A 19,707-nucleotide genomic window follows, 5' to 3' on the forward strand; every position below is an offset into this window, starting at 1 on the left:
ACCTCATTTCTATGGTTTCAAGTAACAATACCCAACCAATACCAATTGAATAAAATCTTATTCCACAAAACCACAGAACAAGAAAAGGATATACAGCATGAAGAAGAAGCCTTTGTCTGCCCATACAAAAGAAAGCATATATCGTCCAAAAGAAGTCACAAGAGCATTAGTAGATGACAAAAGTCAATAAGTGAAGAACCCCATTTTTTGTCTGATCACACAAAACAATTACAAATTCAACTAGTATTGGATAAAAGACCACTAAAATACCACTCAAACGCAAAGGTTGTATAAATCACAAAGCATAATAAAATACACTGGAACAAGCAAAGGTTGTCAAAAGGTGCAGTAGAATTTATTCCACAACTTGGAAAATTGAGAGTTTGGGACCATAACTACCCAAGTTGACCATCCCACAAACTAGAATATTTCCATATGAGTAACTAAGGCTTAAGGGGTGCTCCCACCAGAAAGCGTACTATTTATATAATCATTTAGTTGGCACGGCTTTTGAACACATCAAGATCCATCTCAGAAGGATCAGTTGCTTGCAACTCTATTTGAATACCATCCAGCTCTCTTCTGAATCTGTCTTTGGAGCTTGCATAAATCATCTTGCTCCTGACCCTTGCTGTATCAGGAGACCTACGAACGGAAAGCAACAAAATCAATGCAGATAGAATCACATCACGGAAAACTATCTGTATATTCAAAAGCAAACATTACCACGCAATGAAAAAAATTCTGCTTTTAGGGACATTCCCTTCAGTCATATACTCAAAATCATAAACAGCATAGCGGCACTCGTCAGCAGGAAGGCTACTAGCAAAATCTTCATAGCCTTGGTTTGGCTCACCAAGCTTCTCCACAATGACTTGCTTCTGCTGCTCCTCAATCTTATAAACTATGAAACGGTGTGTCCTCTTCGCCTTCAGCTCCAAAAACCTTAACTTGCAGTCATCATGGACTGCCATACCAGATGCTGCGTTTGCCTATTGAATTGCGGGCCATCAACCCCAAGTTGCAAAAAATATGTTATTATTTTTTTTTTCCGATTTAAATTGTTACTCCAAGAAAAAATGAAACAAAGGAGTGCTAAATTAACAAAGTTGAAACTTATCCAAAATAAAAATCAAAATAGTTACAACATAAGAGAGTAAATTCAAAGATTGAGAACAATGAAATGCGATAGAAATGTCGCGAAAAAACAAAGTAAATAACACTTCTACAAACACAGTATCGTCCAAACCAAGGAGCTAGAAACAAACAACAATTAGTGCCAAAGGAATAGACATCTGTAAAAGCCGTGTTATGTTTGTCGCGTCATCTTCAATACAAAAGTAATTCATATTCATTCATTAATAAATCCAATAAAAGAACCCTGACATACTAAATCTAATAAAAGCGTAAGAATATTGTAAAAAAAAGAATAAGAATATATGTTAAAAAAAGAATATGTGCTTTAATTGAAAATTTCTCACCGCGTAGAAGTTAAATCCTCAAGCTCATCATCCCATAAAGTAAAAAAAAAAAATCGAACCCACGCGTCAGATCCCAAAACCGATTTACCCGCAGATCAAACACATCACACATCATAAGCTGTTTAAATTGCAATCCGCATTAAAATTAAGACAATAAACTATCAATTTGGAAAAAAAAAACTCAATAGAAACACCGAAATCAGATCTGAACACGACACGATTTTATATTTTTTTAACAAAAAAACACAAAAAAAGAGACACCGTTTAAGTTACACAATCAGATCAAATAGGAATCCAGCTCAGAAAATTCAACGGCACAGAAAAAATAAAAATCGAAATTCGCGGATTCAGTTGTTGATGCGTGAGAACAAATCGGCAACCGAAACGGAGAAAGGATAAAGAGAAAAACTGACCATGGTGATGACGATGGTGTTGGGGTGGTTGGAGAGAGCGACGGTGGAGGAGCAGATATAGGAGCGCGTGAGAGAGAGAGCGTGTGCGCGTGTGTTTCTCTGACTGATCGAGGGTTCGGAGAGGAAAGGGGGAATGAAAACTGTGGTGTGGTGGAGCGTCACAAAATTATTAATATCCGCAGCGTATGCCTTTTGTTTTCGTTGGCCCAATGGGCCTCCTTGGGTGTTGCGGGCCCAATTCTATGGTTGTGGGCCATGGGATGCACATTTGCCTTATTGATTTTTGTGTTGTCCCGTAAATTTCACGGTCTTCCCGACCAAATGTGTCGTCTCCTGACCTGGTTCCACCTAACATCCAATCTTTCCACCTCCCAAATTCTTTCAAACATATTATTAATCTCACCCTCCCAGTGGATTCAACTAATCAACTCATTCATATTCATCTATGCAAGCTTTAAGATTCATTTTAGAAATTTATCCTTTTTAACTGTTGAACACAATTCTCAGGATTTTATTTCTTCCAACATTATTTATCCAGATCGACTAGAGATGATGAAAATATTTCATTGTATATAAGTGAGTGCAAACCTCAAGTTTTATGGGGTTGAGTTAGGTTTAAAGTCTACTTCGTAATATGGTATCAGAGGCATTTAAAACATATCCTAACGAGTGTTTAGTGAGACTATCGTGTCACCGCTATCGGACCACCCATAATATGTTATTCTACACACAAGCGGTCAGCATGAGGCTTAAAGTTCATAATAAACTTTAGTGTAAATTATCGTACATCTTTTGAGTTATATCACAATTTATTGTAATTGAATTACACTTTATATATTAAGCAAACATTCAAATATTTATATTGCGTGATAATTTGTCTCTTATTAATTTGTTTAATCTACCAAATTTGTACAAGTAATAGAATCTACACCTGGTGTTTTTTCTTGCCGTCAAATAGTATATATTTTTAATCAAAGTTAAATAGAAATATTTTTTATGTTAAGTGAGGATAATTCAAGTAACTATAGTTTTATTGACAGTTTCACCAATACAATACCCAAGCCTGTAGCAGTTGCTTGATATTTACCTCAAATTACCACAAGATTTGGAGAGATGGACAAGTTAAAACATCACACAAGTTTAAGTGCACGAGAATGTAAACCTCACATTTTGTTTTATTTTTAATAACACTTGTTTATGTTGTAATCACGACTTTGGAGTTTATGATAAGGGATTCATTGCATGTAAACTGAGTTTTATTTATTTTTATAAATATCTCGAAATTATTGTGGCAGCAATGTTATAATATGATGCTTTATAAAATTTGATGTCAGTTTCAGATCTAGAATATAGTTCATGTGTAGGAGACAAGCATAGGTGCATGAAAAAGCAGGCAGAGACAGCTCGTCAACAATTATGAAGGATCTGTGGGGGGACAAATAACTTGAGAGAATTTTTTTAATTCATTATAACAGATCACCCAATTCTTCTAAACCAAGGGTACTAAATGATTTTCGAACTCTCGAGATTGCAAATACTTTTACTTTTGTCATCTTTGAGCAACGTTGTGAGTGTATAGGAATGAGATCTCTCTTAATGTAAATAAATAAACACTGACAACATGAATCATAGTTCATCATGTATTCTTTGTCCTAAAGGAGCCTCTATATTAGGAACACGATCGACTCTGACTTGATGCAGATTCACATCTGCAACAGCTTGGGGTCTTAGGTCTGCGTGTCCCACCACACCAGCTTTTATGGCCTCAGTAATCTTTCTCTGCAACGTAAGTAGTCCAATCCGCTTGGAAACAACATAAAGAACAGCAAGGGAGAACAACAGAAAACCAATACCAAGTATCACCCTATTCAAATAGTTAATTGTTAGCATTGGCATTCAGGAACAGCAAACGGAGTGTACTAAAATAAACTTTTTTTCAATACCTGTCCATGACATCTTGACGTTGCATTATGGAGAGGAGATTTCGTGTTCTCATCAACAAAGAGCGATGCCCTTTATATTCACTTTCAGCCCTTTTTAACACTCCAGTTGATTCATCTATACATCAAATCAATTTTGCAAAACAAATATCCAAAACAACGTTATTATTTCACTCTCCCATAATCATATTAGTGAAAACAATTTCAGCATCTCACTTCATCAAAACCAATATCTTTGAACATTAGGTTTAACAAGAACTCCAGTACAAACAGAGAACAAAGAAGGATCTTTACATAATAAATACATCACAGGGAAGGTAAGAGAACCAGCAGAAGCTAAAATTGCACAAAGTCAGATTCCAAGAATAGAAAACTATAATTCAGAATATAATCTATACTGCACGTAAGGAGCTATAGGTAATTCAAATTTCAAACCTGTAAAAAATGTCATTTTATTTGGTAGGATAAAAATCAGATGGACTTATCAATCAGTGGTCATAACTGATTAAAAAATTGGCTCCTAATATAAAAAAATAATGAACCAGATAGGTTAGCCTAACACACTGTTCTCTACCATGCACTTAACAATGGCCCTAGGAACTGTTTACAGATTAATATACAAGTATGAAGTTACTAATTTTATCTTTACCGGAAGCCTGTAAAATATCCTCAAACACAATCTATGCCAAATCATACAAAAATCTTTCAATTTATTAACAATATTTATTTTCACTGCAGTACATTCACTAGTAGTGGTAGAAAGAGAATCTGAAAAATTCACAGGAAGAAATAATCCCATCAATTTCTTCCAAAGCTTTCGAATCTAGATAATTTGAGGGCCTTGAATATTGTTGTGTGGGGTGGACATGAAGATTCATTTCAAAAGAAAAAAAAAAGGCTTTAAAATTATGACATGGAGCATCCTGGAGCTACAAACATAATGGCTTCCAGCTAATTTGAAGCTCGTTGCCTGCAAGCTTCTTTCTTCCAATCCAACTGATTTATTTAGGCCAGCTTATAATTATTTTAAACATATCTATTAGTCCTTAGATAAATTTCACATACACTAAAAGGATAACACTAAAAGCATAATAAAAAGGGTCAAATTTTACGAAGGACTAGAGAGAACAATTAAACCAAAAGGTATCTAAGAACTAACCTGAACCATCAACTGACGTGTACGACAAAGGCTTTCCGTTATGCTCTCTGCAGCAGATGTCATTCCAGCTTTTGTCCTGGAAGGTCACACAATTTAGAGGACAAAAGTACTTCATCATGGCACTAAAAAATAAATAATAAAAACATGTAAAGCATAATTTAATCCCAGCCAAATGAGACACCAAGGACATACTGTAAATTGCGCCTGCGAGCTGTGGACTCTTCTCCACCACCTAGAAGTAGTTCTCTCTCCACCATAAATAAATAATATAAGTCACACAGTACAATGTAAAAAAACACAATGCACACAAGTCCATGATCACAATACAACATGTTTGTGGTCAAGACAGGACCTGTTTGAATATATTTGTAAACACTTTTTATATTAGTTAGACTTAACTTGCGTAGAAGTTAATATGAGAAATTTTATAAATTGGTTTATTCATAAGCTAAAACTAACTTTTTAACTTACAGAAAAACTCATTTAATTTTTTCTTCTCATTTTCCTTTTTCAGTGTATTTGTACAGAAGTCTATACAAATAGGTCCATAATATTCTACAACAGTAGTATAAATTCAGCAGGGTGGTCATTGATTATATTAGAATATGTTCCAAATAACATCAGAAAAATTAAATAGGAAAAGTAAGTATATTGCCTCCTCCTGAGCAGCTTTCTTCAAGTTAGCCTTCGCTTGCAAATTGGCATTCCTCAGATTCAACCGCAAACTGTTCAATTTAAAAGAAAAAAAAAACTATCAACAGAAATTGCAAAACACTAAACTCACAATCCACCACTACTTCAGATCAATGCGCTATTCAATCAATTCAATAACCAAAATACAAACAAACATGAATTTAATTTCCATTATAGGGAGAGAGTGGTTGGTCCTTTTGAGTTAGGGTTTTCCACGATTGAAGCAATGCGCGTGCAGATTGGACCTCCGGTTGGGTGGGCAACTGAGGGGCGAGAAGATCGAGGGTGAAGAGGAAGGAAGAGAGGAGGACAAGCCATCCTGAGCGATCCCGTTCAACCTAGCGAGCGAATTTTTCTCCTCTTTCTCTCTTTCTGATTTTCCGTACTCTGCGATTGCCCCTATGTTTTCCTGCGTTTTCCTGTAGGTCTCGTCCCATTCCTTCTTCACCTTTTCTACCTCCTCCACCACCTTGTCTATCGTCGATTCTGATTCTACCATCTTCTCGCAATCCTTTTATTTTACTGTGTTCAACGCTTCTTTGCTTCCCCTGTTTAATGGGATCTCTAAAAAAATTGTCTCAGTTACTCAACTCTCATCTCATGTTTTTCTTTTGCCCTTCATTACTCTGTTACTAACTTCTTTTTTCTAATAATTTGACTGTCTGTGTCTGTTAGTTGCTTCACTCGTAGTTCTTTCAAAATTAAATATACTTAAAATGCATACTTTTATACTCATTAAAGATGATGGTTACATTTTTTAATTTTTATTTACATAAAACAATATATTATCTTTAATTATTCTTTATTTATTTTTTTTATACATATCAACATGATGGAAGAGAAAAAATATATTTTACTTGTCCACAAAATTTATCAACTTTTCAAAAAATATGGAAACAAAAATAGATATCTTCACACTAAATAAAATTTCCTGATTCATCCAATCATTCGAGCTATAGCAATGAAGGAAGAAAAATTTCTCTCGATATATTCGAAAATCGAATTCGATTATGTAACTTTCAGTGGAACCAAAGGCCTAGAGATGTGTAGTGGATTAGAGGAAAAACTATTTTTGTGATTTTTTATTTCAATTATTTAATGAAGCTATTTGTATGGATTTGGAGCTTAAAGCTACCATTAACAGATACATACTAGTCATTCATTAGCAACAAATTTTATAAGAACGTGTTATAAATGTAACATTTATTGACAGATATTTAACTATATACTTCTAAAAATACACTAATAAGTAAATGTTCACAGGTTTACCGGGAAACTATTCCCACTGGACAAGTGGTAGCCATAAAGCGAACTCAAAAAATCAAAGCAGGGAGCGCAAGAATTCAAAGCTGAAATTGAACTACTTTCAAGGGTCCACCACAAAAATCTGGTTAACCTTGTGGGATTCTGCTTTGAACGAGAAGAACAAATGCTGGTTGACGAGTTTGTTCCCAATGGAACTTAGAAGGATGCTCTAACATGTGTGTGTATATATCCAGTTTGATAGACATTTACAAAGCACTAAATTATATCTGCTTCTGAAGGATAAATTAACTTTTTAAATCCTAGTTTCAGTGTTTCATTTCTTATAAAATGTGATATTCAAATCTGTAAATTGTTGCTTAATAACATATGTCAAATTCATAACACGGTATTTACTGTACCAATAACTAATGTACACAGGGAAATGTGGAATTGGGTTGAGTAGGAGCAGAAGGCTGAAAGTAGCCCTTGGTGCTGCTACCAGGGGTTTGGCATATCTTCATGAACACGCTGATCCCCCTATATACAGGGACATCAATCAAACAATTTACTAGATGAGAACTATAACGTTAAAGTTTCTGATTACCATCTCTCCAAGTCTACCATGGGTGATGATAAAAGATCATGATGCCAATAAAATTAAAGGAACAATGGTTTGTATACATCTTCTACGACTTTTTACTATAAAAGAAGCAACAAAATTACTAATTGGAAATTTTCAAATGCGTGGAGGTAGAATATGATTGATTGAATGCTTTCGCAGAGTTCTAAAATATTTTTCATCTAATTTTGTTCTGAATTGAGATTTTTTCATGAATTTATGTAAGCATCTAAGCTCTTCCAGTGCAACATCTACCAAGACAAGGAAAACACATAGTCTGTCTGGGGCAAAATCTAGTTTTCAAAATCTTTTGCATTGGAGTAAATCTAATTGAACTTTAGTGATGACTGATGAGAATGTATTCAATTCGTCAATGTAGCGCAACTTGGATCCAGATTATTATACTAGTCAGCGGTTCACTGAAAAGTGTGATGTCTGTAGTTTCGGAGTGCCAGTGCTGGACCTATTTCTAGTGCTGGACCTATTTACTGCAAAAACAGCCAATAGAATGAGGGAAATACATTGTGAAAGTGATCAGGAATACAATATAAAAGATAAAAGACTTGTATGGTCTTCACGAAACTATTGATCCAGCCATATATGTTCAGGAACACTGGAGTGTTTTGAGAAGTTTGTGGACCTTGCAATGGAATTTCAAATAGTCAGGAGTCAGGCCCACAATGAGTGAAGTGGTAAAAGAAATTGAAGACAGGATGTGATCTGTTAGTTTTAACTTAACATCTGAATCAGTAGCATTTCACTTCATCCAGTTAGGGATTTCAGGAGGTAAGTATAATGAGTTCCCAACAGGACCACCCTTACAGCAATTAATCTTTTGGTCCAAGTGCAGAACACTTATATTAAAAAAGTCAGCTATTAATAAAATAGTTTAGTGCAAAATAAATAATATTCATGAAAGAATCTGTATTTTCCACTAGAGATAACTATATGACATCAGAATCACATCCAAGTCTTCTTGACAAGGGAGCATAACAATAAGCAAAAATTTGGTATTCAAACAACCATAATGCATATTAGTTTTAACAGCAACCAGAACAGAATAGGAGTTAAGAGCTTAAGTGACGACAGCAAAGTAAAAAGTCGCAAAGATTCAAAGGCTTCGTAGGCCAACAATAGGGAATGTTGTCTGCATAGCAAAGGGAGCTTGACAACAGTCAGCTCACATTTTAGGGATAAGTCTCACATACATCTCTCTTTTTACCTTCACATGTTACTGTCCCATCCTCTCTATAATAACGTATTGTCCTAGAAATGAGAATGGCTTAAATGTATATCTAAAAGAATGGTTCAACCTATCATTAGTTCTTAACCAAAAAAAATCCGATACTACACTTGATATTTATCCATGAAGCATCCTATATATTTTCTTTATCCATTTTAGTAGGCACTGGAGGCTATGGTTATGTATGCAGAGGATCTTCTCATTTTGATTGCACTTTTGTGTGAGTTCACACTTTCGCTGAGTGCACTGCAAAGGGAATTGCTCATGAATAATTGAATACAATTGAAACTCAAATCATGCTGTTCACCTTTTCACTGGTATATAAACGATCTCAATTTCCAGAGAACAAAGATATTAGCTGATAATGAGACTAAACTGAATTTTATGTCAAGGAGCGAAGTTAGTTTCTAACCGAGGCTAAGCTATATTCTACAAACAAGCGTTTCCAATTACAAGAAAAACTGTTTAGCTCAAAATCTCTCAAACTTAACTGCATCCACGAAAATCTTCGACTCTGTTTCAGATAACTATTGCTGAAATTGAGAAGCAACATTGAAAAAAAAGATTGGTCCAATCCACAAAACCCAAAAACATTACAATTTATAGCAATTCAGGTACATAAACAGAGTTTCCTCGTGAGAACGAGCACGATCGGCTATTGATGTAATAATAATAACCATTATAATATACACAAACGCAGTGAAGAAAGGAAAAAGGAGAATTCACCGAAAGAGGCAAGCGGATTGCAAAGGACGCGGTCAGCGCTTGGCAGAGTTGTTATCATAATCGACGATCTCGGAATCGGTGACGGATCTGGAGTGCTGGACGATGGAGCGACCGATGGAGTTGATCCAGTCTTCTTTCTCCTTCTCGGAATCGGCTAGGAAGTACATGGTGTCGGAGCGCGTTGAAAGCTCGAACGCGTTTGGCTTGTTGAGGATGTCTTCGGCGCCTTTAACGGTGAGACACGTGGCGACGGGGACGACGCCGCGTGGCCGAGAGGCTCGTGTGACGGCGGATTCCTTGAACCAGAAGAGTTTTCCCTGCTTAAGGACGAACCAACGGCGGCGCCAAGTCTTGATGTACTCGCCCTGCTTGGTGAGCCAGCCGGTTCGCTCGGGGTTGGACCAGAACTCGACGCCGTCGTAGTCGGTGGGATTCTCGGACATGCCGGTCGCCGCACGCCACAGGCTCGCCATCGGAGTCGAAGATGAGAGCGTGGAGAGAGAGAGAGAGAATAAGAGCTGAGGAGAAACAAGGACAAACCGAACACTCACATTGAGTGGGCTCTTTGCCAGTAGCTTTCTAGGGTGTGGAAAAGTTTTACAAAGAGGAAAATGCCAAAATTTTGTTAATAAGACAAGTTTAAAAATTTAATCAAACTTAACAAATGTTTATAAATATTAATATTTTATATATAGCATTAAAATATATTAATATTAATATGATTTTTATATAAAATGTATATATTTAAGTGAGATTAATAATATATTCTTAAAAATTAATAAGTTAGTTTTATCTATAGTGACACTTATTCAAGAAAAGTCACAACATTATATATATTTATTATAAAAAAATACTATTGTAATGTATAAAAGTTATATAGAGTGGCATTTTCTAATAAATGCAATAAATAGGGTGATATTTCTAATAAATGCTATTAAATAGAGTATTAAATGGTTAGCGTAATTTTGTGGTTCGGTATAGATGCGGATTGAATGTAAGTGTGCAAACAAAAAGTACACTTAATAGTTAATATTTGAAATATATAATAATAAAGGTCCAGAATAAACTATGTATGAAAAGAAAGCTAAACTTGTAGCTGACAAATAAGCTAATGAATTTGACTTCGAATCATTTAGTTGCACTTCTTTGCTATAGCTGGTGCCAATATCTAAGGTTCACCAACTTGGTTGTCTTATTTAGATTTTGAATATGTTTTAAGGTATTAAAAAGTAAGTTTAAATTTAATTAATTTTTATAAAATCATACAAGTGATGATTATTTTCATTTATATGCTTAAATTGATAAGACACACTACTTTAATTTAATTTAAGTAAAGGGAGATAATAATATTTCTATGAAATGTAATGATAGTTTAGAATGTAATATTTGTGTGGATTGTATGTAATGTGAATGATTTGATTGGGAGTATGGATTGGTATTAATAGAATTATGGTTGTAAATATAAGTTTTATATTATGAATGAGTCTAACAAGTGCAAATTTATTAATGATAATAAGGAATTTATGAAGAATAGTAAGTTGTTATTATTGAGTGATGAATTGTTACTTACGTGAAATTATTGATATTTATTAATTGTACTAGTCACTTTTTATGTTGTTTAAGCCACAAGGTATATAACTCAAACAATAATTTGTAGTTTAAACGTGAGAGAGATGTTTAAGTTTCCTCTCATTTGGAAATATATCCCTCAAGTGTTATATTTGAAGCTTAAGTAATATGACTTGCTTAAGCACAATGTAAGGTGGTGTACACATGTCAGAATGTGTGCCAATGCATGACATGTCTTGGAAGCTCATGCATTATGTGGAGGATTCTTCTAAAACATGCTAGATTTATTCCAATGAAATGATGTTGTTCCGATGTTAATTGTAACGTTTAAGCAATATACACTCGAGCGATGAATATTTAAGTAACAAGATGATGGCTGAATCAAAGGGGACCTTGAGATGATGTTGCTTTCTAGTTACATTTTGCTCAAACGTTTAGGGTTTAGGGTTAAGTATCACTTAAGAAAAATGGATGTTACCTTGTGTATGTGAAAGAGATCACTCAAGCAAGAATTGAAACATAATAAAGTTGTGTATTTTATAAATGTGAAAATATGCATTTGTACATGTTTCCACAAATTATATGGTGTATAAAATGAGACATTAATTATATATGTTTTAAAAAATATACGAAAAACCTGACATATGTTACTTTTGGATGAGCCTTTATGAATGGTGGATGTTGGTTAAATCCATTGTATGCATGTATATATGTTGGTATTATGTATATAAAATTTGACTAATGATTCAAATGAGTTGTTTGCATGATTTTTATGGATGATGTAAAGATACTCTAGTTGGTATCATGCTTAGTGTGACTCATGGTTTTTCCTGTACCGTCAAAAAAACTGGTGTGGTGGCTGCCGGAAATCGCTTCCGGCAGCGGGACACGGCGGTGAATGTGGAAGGTAATAGGAGAGGAAGGAAAAGTAGAATACAAGAGGAAATTGTTGTAATAAGAAAGGTAACATTCAAATATACTTGTATTTTTATGTATCAGACAAAACAACTTTTAGCATTTATGCAAGTATTTTTCTGTTCTTTTTACAGATGAAGTAAAAATTGAAGTTGATACAAAAACAACAACTGTGAAATTAGTTTACCGTCACTTTCGTTTCATCGTGTAATTACAGTGCAGCGTCATATCATAATTTTATTCATCGCAAAAAAAATGGCTATGTAGGGATCAATTCGATCAATAGAAAACCATTTACATTCCCATGGCCAACGAAAACCCTGGCGATGAGGTTGTGTGCGTGACCGGCGCCAACGGTTTCATCGGTTCGTGGCTGGTTCGAACCCTCTTGGAGAACCAAAACCATACCTACACCATCCACGCCGCCGTCTTCCCCGGCTCCGACGCCTCTCATCTCTTCACCCTCCATCCCAACGCCGCCTCCCGCATCACCGTCTTCCCTGCCGACCTCCTCGACGCTGCCTCCATCTTCCGCGCCGTCGCCGGATGCTCCGGCGTCTTCCACGTGGCGTCCCCCTGCACGCTGGAGGACCCCGCGGACCCTCAAAAGGAGCTTCTAGAGCCCGCGGTGCAGGGCACGCTGAACGTGCTGGAAGCCGCGAGGTGCGTGGGCGTGCGGCGCGTGGTGCTCACGTCCTCGATCTCCGCGATGGTGCCGAACCCGGGGTGGCCGGCGGGAAGGGTGGTGGACGAGGAGTCGTGGACGGACGTGGAGTTCTGCAGGGGGAGAGGGAAGTGGTACCCGGTGGCGAAGACTGAGGCAGAGAGGGCGGCGTGGAAGTTCGAGGGCGGTGTTGAGGTGGTGGCGGTTCTGCCGGCGACGTGTCTGGGGCCGCTGCTGCAGCCGGAGCTGAACGCGAGCTCCGGCGTGCTGCAAAGGCTGATGACGGGGTCGAGGGAGACGCAGGAGTATCACTGGTTGGGTGCGGTGCATGTGAAGGACGTGGCTAAAGCTCATGTGTTGCTCTACGAAACTCCCTCTGCTGCTGGTAGATATCTCTGCACCAACGGTATCTACCAGTTTTCTTGTTTTGCTGCCTGTGTCTCTGAATTGTACCCTGAATTCCCTATCCACAGGTTTGATTGTTTGCTCCTTTTCTTAATTTAATTTAAGAGAAAGTTTAATTAAAAAATCCAGGGGTGGTTCTTATTTGAATTTAAGAGAAACTTTAATTAGAAAGCACCGAGAATGCAGAAGTTTCTGTACACTGTTATCCAATTATAGATCAAGATTGCTGCATACGGAAAGAGTGTAAGCTTTGTAATAACTGATTTAAGATCTGATAATAGGCCATTTATGGAGATGAGTTATAAGTTCTTATATTATTTCAAGTTTCTTCTTAAAACTAATTGATATTAGACAAATTTTTCCAGCAAAGATATAAGTAGAACTCCAAAAATTGGAAGAGACGATGTGAGAAAACAATGCATATCGTAGTTTGTGAAAAAATGTAGATGGGTGGATTTTATGAACATACTAAAATAGTTTTTCTATAGAGATATGGTAGGAAGATGGCTTGTGAGTGTTATAATAATATTGTAATTGACCTTATCTCTTTGTTTTTTACATTGTTGATACGCACTTATTGTCTAGGAGACTTTTGATTCAACCCCCCACAGAGTAGGTTTCTGAATACATTGGGGAACTTGGGGTTGGGTGGGGTTCAGACGATTCAATCCATCCTCTTGTGCCCTTAAAATTACTTTACATCGTTTTTGAGAAACACAGGTATGTCTTGAAGAAAAATAATAAGAAGTTGAGATGTATTTCATTATGGTGAGTTTGAATTTGAAAAATGCAACCCGTGTTTTAGTTATAGCGTCCCTTCTCCCCCTCCACCGCTCTGTGATAAACTGCTTGTCATTTGTGAAGTTTTGTATTTTTCTTCCTGCATTTTCCATTCCTCGCATTAAGTAGAATTCAGGTAAAAGAGATATAGTAAAGTTCACTAGAAAAGAAATGAATTTTGGTGTATTAGCTTGCCTCAGTTTAAGTTTTACGTGGTGGAGTAATACTGAGGAGCCTGGTAGTATGACTAATTCTCTCAGTTTGTTTGGACAAGGCCATAAGGATAGAAAGAAATAAAGGAGATATTACATAAAGACGTTTTTATCCTATGTAAGGAAGAAAAGTGGGGAAATGGAGAGCAAAACTGCAAAATTGTGTATATAAAATATTTTTTAGTAATTCAAAAATGTTAATATGGAATTATCTTTTAAGTTGAGTTTGATTGATGCTATTTTTCAGTAAAAGTTTCTCAAGATTTTCTTAACTCATTGACAAAGTTTCTTCTTGATTGATGTTAATCTAGATTGTTTTCCATTGATGTCAACTACAGCTATATAAGATGACATAAATTAGAGTTAGTTTGACCATATTCTTAGTTGATATTGATTGAAAAATCCTAATTAATATTGGCTGAAAGTTTTTTCACTTAAATTAAAAACAATTCTAACAAATTATTGACATAAAATAACATTGGTGTCAATGATAAAAAAAAATTGTTGCAACTATTGACAAAAAATAACCACAATAAACATCAATTGGAAAGATCTAGTTCACATATGTCAAAATTTAACCTCACATTGACCAACAAAACCTTGATTAATATAGAATAAGAAATAACAATAGTCTAAACAAAAATCTAATAATGTAAATTAAAAAATACTCCTAATTATATAAAAAAGAACACTAGTTGATATCAAAAAAAGAAGAAGAAGCAACCCTCCCATCAATATCGGCCTTATTTAAGTTAATGATGTCTCAACCAAAAGTTGAGATGAAACTATGAATAGAAGAGACAGAATTTGAAAATAAATGGAATTTGAAATTCTTTAATTTTAAGTAATTAAATTATTTTCATAAAATTCTAAAATTTCAATTTCTCTTCAAATTATTTAAATAAACAACAAAATTTGTCCTAAAATATTCAAGTTCTATGTAAAAGTGAATTATCTTCCTTAAATTTCATATTTTTTAACAGAAACAGAGAACACTTCCTCTGCAGCAGCTTAGATCTTTTGATGTATACTGATTTACTGGGTCATTACTGTAAACCTAGTGAATAATTTTTTTTCTTCTATATAGTACAGCTAAGGTTCCTAACAGATTTATATAAAACCATGGATTTTCTAATTAAACAAGATAGAATTCATATTTAAGTTTTATTTGTGTAAAGCTACCAAATTCTCTGAGCAAGAACTACATGCAGGTTCCCAGAAGAAACACAACCTGGTCTGGTTCCATGTAAAGATGCAGCAAGGAGACTAATAGATTTGGGCCTTGTATTCACACCAATACAAGATGCTGTGAGAGAAGCAGCCGAGAGCCTTATAGCTAAAGGCTTCTTGCTGCGCTCACCCTCACAGAGTAATTAGTTTTCATTTAGTTTTTCTCGTCTGCAAAAGTAATCACTGCTTTATTTTTTATGTTTTACAAGGTCGAAGTGATAATGAATGCCATTATGTCAAGCTTATCAAGGTAGAAGTAGAGTAATTTATATCTTATTTTTGTTATATTGATGCCTTCTTTTGGAAAGTAATTTTCACGATCACTTATGCTGTATCAGTATCACCTGTCAAGATGTCCTAACTTAGTACTTCTCACTTAATCCACTTTCAATTGTTCATCACAGCCCCAAAACCTAAGATAATATGAAATTCAACAGGATTCTGGTTTTATCATATGATAGTATAAAAGGTCAATATTATATATTCAGTCTTTTTACTTGACCAAAGAAGTATTGTGCCATAGAATTGTTTCAACCTTAAGTTCCTTGAGATAACATCTTTAAACTGTTTTGGAGTTTGAAGTTCGATTACAGTTTGGTTTTGTCCTTAAAAGACGTATCAGGAAAGAAAGTGTTTAAATTGACTTTGATCTCGACTCCCAGACCATGTGAGACTATTGGACATATCAGAACAAATCTTCCAATCGAGGACTAAGGAGAATGAAGATTCATCTTTGGAATATTTTTACATTTTCATAGACAGTGTTAATGTTCAAATTTCAAAAGAATTGAGATTATCTCAACGAACTTCAGATATCATCATTGATTGATTGTAGTGATGTTATCTCAAAAGAAGTTGGAACACAAAAAAATATACAAATGATAGAGAAAAATTAGCAGATGAAGCAAATTTATTTTTAAAGTGAATATTTCATAAAGGATCTTGGAGTCATTTTCTTCTTACAAGTTTCCGAAACATTAGCAAAAAAGATGTATCCTATTTATTTTTACTAAGATGAGAATGAGCACATAAATAATAATAGTCTAGATAATCCCATGTGGAAAAATCATAAGATGTAGCTTGTAGTTGAAATGTTCCAAAGTTTATAATTTATGTTGCAATCTCCCAGTTTTGGATATTAGCATTGACTAAGGAGGTCTCATAAATGCAATTTCCATTGATTATGGTCAACTCCTTATCAGCACATCTTTTAATATCTAAACCATTAAACTAGAGGGGTTTTGTAGCGTTCACTTGTAATATGATAATTACAATGGAAGATTCTTGAACCATTATTCCGTTAAATCGACGATAGAGTTTGTCACAGGCTTTTGCTATGCTCATACATATATGATTAAAAAAATAAACGTCAAATTATCAAAATTTTGCGTACTAAAATGACTGTATAGAACACGAAGATAGAATTGAAGATAGAATTCACTGTGGCTATTAGGCCCTGTTGTCGTCAATAATAATTATGTAGTAATTATAATAAGAATAAAGCAACAAGGAAATAACCTCTCTTTAGTTAATTCCACTGATTGAACTACAAACTGAAATTGGTTCGAAGAAAATATAAAAGAAGCATATTATAGATCATTGTTGAGACTAGTAAAACACATTAAAACGGGACAACCTCCTATCCTTTATTTTTTTTAACTGAAAAAGAGAACAAAAACAGAATTTTTGAATTGCTCGGTTAAAACATTGGAACAACTTGTATTTCTAAAACGAAGTTCAAAAACCGTTCTTGATAACCATTTTTGAGAACATGCTAACTTGCAATGAATTCTTCATAAAACTTCGGTTTTGAACTTTGATAATGAACTCATACCAATAAATAACTCTACCAAGGAGAAATAATATATAATGAAAAATGACATTAAAGATCAAATCTTTCGAGCAACCAAATTATCATGTAAAAAAGGAGAAATACCCTTTTGATACTACCATTAAAAAAAATATCTATCCAACAGTTACTTTAGTCAAAGTATCGATCCTCGTAAAGAAGTGTGAAGTAATGTGGAGTTGATATCGAATTCCAAGCCACAAGAAGTGAGCTTGTGGGCGAGATCCGCAGATGGTGGTAAAGTAACGAGAAGCAAGCTATGGAGAAAAGGCATTCTCAACTCGCAGGGGCTACAATTGAGGGTCAGATCACGAGGCATATTTTATTATTTACATTCCTCCACACTGGCACTTCACAATTACCAATGTTCATGTTTATAGAAAAAATGTATGCGAAATCAACCTACATCAACTGCAGAAAATAAACAGCATAGGATTTAACGTGGTTGGTTTGGTCGCCAACTGCAACCTACATCCATATGGGTAACTATTATGTTTTCATTTCTATCACACCAATTACAAGTACAATTATTCATTTATATAGAAATTATAATGGGAACACAATGATTAAGTTCACCCACTAAATATGGTGTCTAGTCAGCCCCACCCAATTGGTTCTCACTTGATACCCAACAGATGTTCGATGTTCCAACATGTACATATCTTGGAACTATTTCCACTCCTTCTATCTGTATATCATTAAATTTCCACCTTAAATTGCACAAAATATTTCCCCTCCTCTGTTCACTTGTACCTCTTTTTGTTCCTTTCTCTTCTGAGCCATTATGGGAAACGAAGCTCAAGACCAAGAATACTCAAAAAAGTTGCAAGCATATGCTCATAGCCAAAAGCACAATCTGAAGCTTATTATGCTAGTCATACTCACTAACCTTGCCACCATTTACATCTTCACTGGCCCATTTAGTTTTGTCTATCACTCCTCTTCGAGTCCTCGTGACTCGACCTCCATCTTGCAGGAACTCAACTCCACCAAAGCTCAACTTGCTGCCACTCACTCACTCTTGTCTGAACTACACCACAGACTCAACTCCTCTAACTTACTTGTCCAGGCACTGCTTATCGACCTTACGCGTCAACAAGAAAAGCAATCCAACAGTGCTGATCAGAATCAAGTGAGTTTGAAGTTAGGGAATGATGAGCTTACTTTTGCACTTGGCCCTCACAAGCTCCCTTTTGGGTACTCACCTATGATAGGGTCAGATGAGATTCACACACCTGTTGGTGCATCCTGCATGAGTCTCCATGATGAGTTAAACCGATATATGACATATAAGATTGGAGGGGAGTGCCCTATGGATTATGTGCTTGCACAAAGACTCATGCTCAAAGGGTGTGAACCGCTCCCTCGTAGGAGATGCCACCCCAAGTCTCCTGCAAATTATGTGGAGCCAACACCTTTGCCTGAGAGCCTTTGGTCAACCCCACCAGACACCAGCATTGTATGGGAGGCTTATGCTTGTAAAAGTTACCAGTGCCTTGTTGACAGAAAGAATAAGCCTGGCTCGTATAACTGCAAGAATTGCTTTGATTTACGAGGGGAAGAGAGGAGTAGGTGGATCTTTGATGATGGTGAACTTGGTTTTGGAATAGACCAAGTTCTTGCAGCCAAAGCTGCAGGGACAATTCGAATTGGACTTGACATTGGTGGTGGAACTGGAACTTTTGCTGCAAGAATGAGGGAAAGGAATGTGATCATCATCACAAGCGCACTGAATTTGGATGGTCCTTTCAACAACATCATTGCATCAAGGGGTTTGGTACCGATGCATATCAGCCTCTCTCAAAGGTTTCCATTCTTTGACAACACACTGGATATTGTACACTCCATGGATGTCTTGAGTAACTGGATACCAGACACCATGCTTGAGTTTGTACTATTCGATATATACAGGGTGTTGAGGCCAGGTGGTCTGTTCTGGCTTGATCATTTCTTTTGCTTTGCTTCACAACTCAATAAAACTTACGTGCCAATGTTGGATCGAATTGGATTCAATAGATTGAGGTGGCACGTTGGAACCAAACTTGATGGTGGGGTTCACAAGAATGTGTTGTACATTTCATCCCTAATGGAGAAACCAATGACTTGAGGTAAGTGTATGAATGTACAAGATAACTTAAGGAAGTCTTTTTTTATTACCTTGCGAGAAAAAGTTAAAATCTTGACCAAATTAGAAGCCCTTCTAAACTTAGATTGTAATATTAAAGATAAAATAGTTTTTCCCTTGTTTTCAAGTTTCACGTTAATCCTATAACTTCTTTTAATTCTATATCAGTTTCTTAACTTAACTCTCAAGCCTAGTTGTCCTAAATGACAATTCTGTTTGAGTAACTAACAGATCTCTCATCCATGACCAATAGCAATGTTGAATGGGTTATATTATCTGTTTTGATAACGATACCTAAACTTACCTTTTGTTTTCATCTTGGTGGCACAAGTTCATCTTTTTGTTCTATACATACGTTGCGCAACTTTCAAACAACATGCAAATTTTTCCTGAATCATGATGTTCCACTAGAACAACCAAAGGGAGGGTTCTTTCTACT

At 35.6% G+C, this 19,707-nt stretch overlaps 4 protein-coding genes and 1 pseudogene across 6 annotated transcripts; 2 read left to right on the top strand and 3 right to left on the bottom strand.

The window, feature by feature from the left end:
• Positions 1–187: 187 nt before the first annotated feature.
• LOC137832073 (actin-depolymerizing factor 3) lies at positions 188–2,260 on the bottom strand. Its single transcript, XM_068640055.1, has 3 exons — positions 1,895–2,260; positions 727–992; positions 188–645 (listed from the first exon to the last, which is right to left on the bottom strand). Exons 1-3 carry the CDS (start codon positions 1,895–1,897, stop codon positions 495–497), a joined length of 420 nt encoding a protein of 139 aa, XP_068496156.1. The 5' UTR covers positions 1,898–2,260; the 3' UTR covers positions 188–494.
• Positions 2,261–3,338: 1,078 nt separating this feature from the next.
• On the bottom strand, positions 3,339–6,344 carry LOC137832079 (uncharacterized; annotated as a pseudogene).
• An 892-nt stretch (positions 6,345–7,236) lies between these two features.
• On the bottom strand, positions 7,237–10,115 carry LOC137832078 (pleckstrin homology domain-containing protein 1). 3 transcript variants are annotated; one of them, XM_068640061.1, is made up of 2 exons: positions 9,520–10,092; positions 7,237–7,468 (listed from the first exon to the last, which is right to left on the bottom strand). In XM_068640061.1, exon 1 carries the CDS (start codon positions 9,990–9,992, stop codon positions 9,552–9,554), a length of 441 nt encoding a protein of 146 aa, XP_068496162.1. In that variant the 5' UTR covers positions 9,993–10,092; the 3' UTR covers positions 7,237–7,468; positions 9,520–9,551. The 3 variants fall into 3 exon arrangements, with proteins under 3 accessions (XP_068496162.1, XP_068496160.1, XP_068496161.1); XM_068640059.1 differs by lacking the exon at positions 7,237–7,468 and adding an exon at positions 7,927–8,190 and having other exon boundaries at positions 9,520–10,115; XM_068640060.1 differs by lacking the exon at positions 7,237–7,468 and adding an exon at positions 7,927–8,038.
• Positions 10,116–11,829: 1,714 nt separating this feature from the next.
• On the top strand, positions 11,830–15,692 carry LOC137832074 (cinnamoyl-CoA reductase 1). Its single transcript, XM_068640056.1, has 3 exons — positions 11,830–12,051; positions 12,138–13,140; positions 15,276–15,692. Exons 2-3 carry the CDS (start codon positions 12,308–12,310, stop codon positions 15,439–15,441), a joined length of 999 nt encoding a protein of 332 aa, XP_068496157.1. The 5' UTR covers positions 11,830–12,051; positions 12,138–12,307; the 3' UTR covers positions 15,442–15,692.
• A 1,869-nt stretch (positions 15,693–17,561) lies between these two features.
• LOC137832075 (probable methyltransferase At1g29790) lies at positions 17,562–19,464 on the top strand. The gene has a single exon (XM_068640057.1). It carries the CDS (start codon positions 17,928–17,930, stop codon positions 19,248–19,250), a length of 1,323 nt encoding a protein of 440 aa, XP_068496158.1. The 5' UTR covers positions 17,562–17,927; the 3' UTR covers positions 19,251–19,464.
• The last annotated feature ends 243 nt before the right edge of the window (positions 19,465–19,707 follow it).

Source organism: Phaseolus vulgaris, chromosome 6 (assembly GCF_000499845.2).
Source record: "Phaseolus vulgaris cultivar G19833 chromosome 6, P. vulgaris v2.0, whole genome shotgun sequence".
NCBI classification, from domain to species: Eukaryota; Viridiplantae; Streptophyta; class Magnoliopsida; order Fabales; family Fabaceae; genus Phaseolus; species Phaseolus vulgaris.

Bases quoted from the DNA above. Each gene is read 5' to 3' on its own strand.
- LOC137832073 (XM_068640055.1), bottom strand. The intron at 646-726 runs GTAATGTTTGCT...TTCCGTTCGTAG, and splicing joins AGAATTTTTTTCATTGCGTG to GTCTCCTGATACAGCAAGGG.
- LOC137832078 (XM_068640061.1), bottom strand. From the start codon at position 9,992: ATGGCGAGCCTGTGGCGTGCGGCGACCGGCATGTCCGAGAATCCCACC.
- LOC137832074 (XM_068640056.1), top strand. From the start codon at position 12,308: ATGGCCAACGAAAACCCTGGCGATGAGGTTGTGTGCGTGACCGGCGCC. The intron at 13,141-15,275 runs GTTTGATTGTTT...AACTACATGCAG, and splicing joins CCTGAATTCCCTATCCACAG to GTTCCCAGAAGAAACACAAC.
- LOC137832075 (XM_068640057.1), top strand. From the start codon at position 17,928: ATGGGAAACGAAGCTCAAGACCAAGAATACTCAAAAAAGTTGCAAGCA.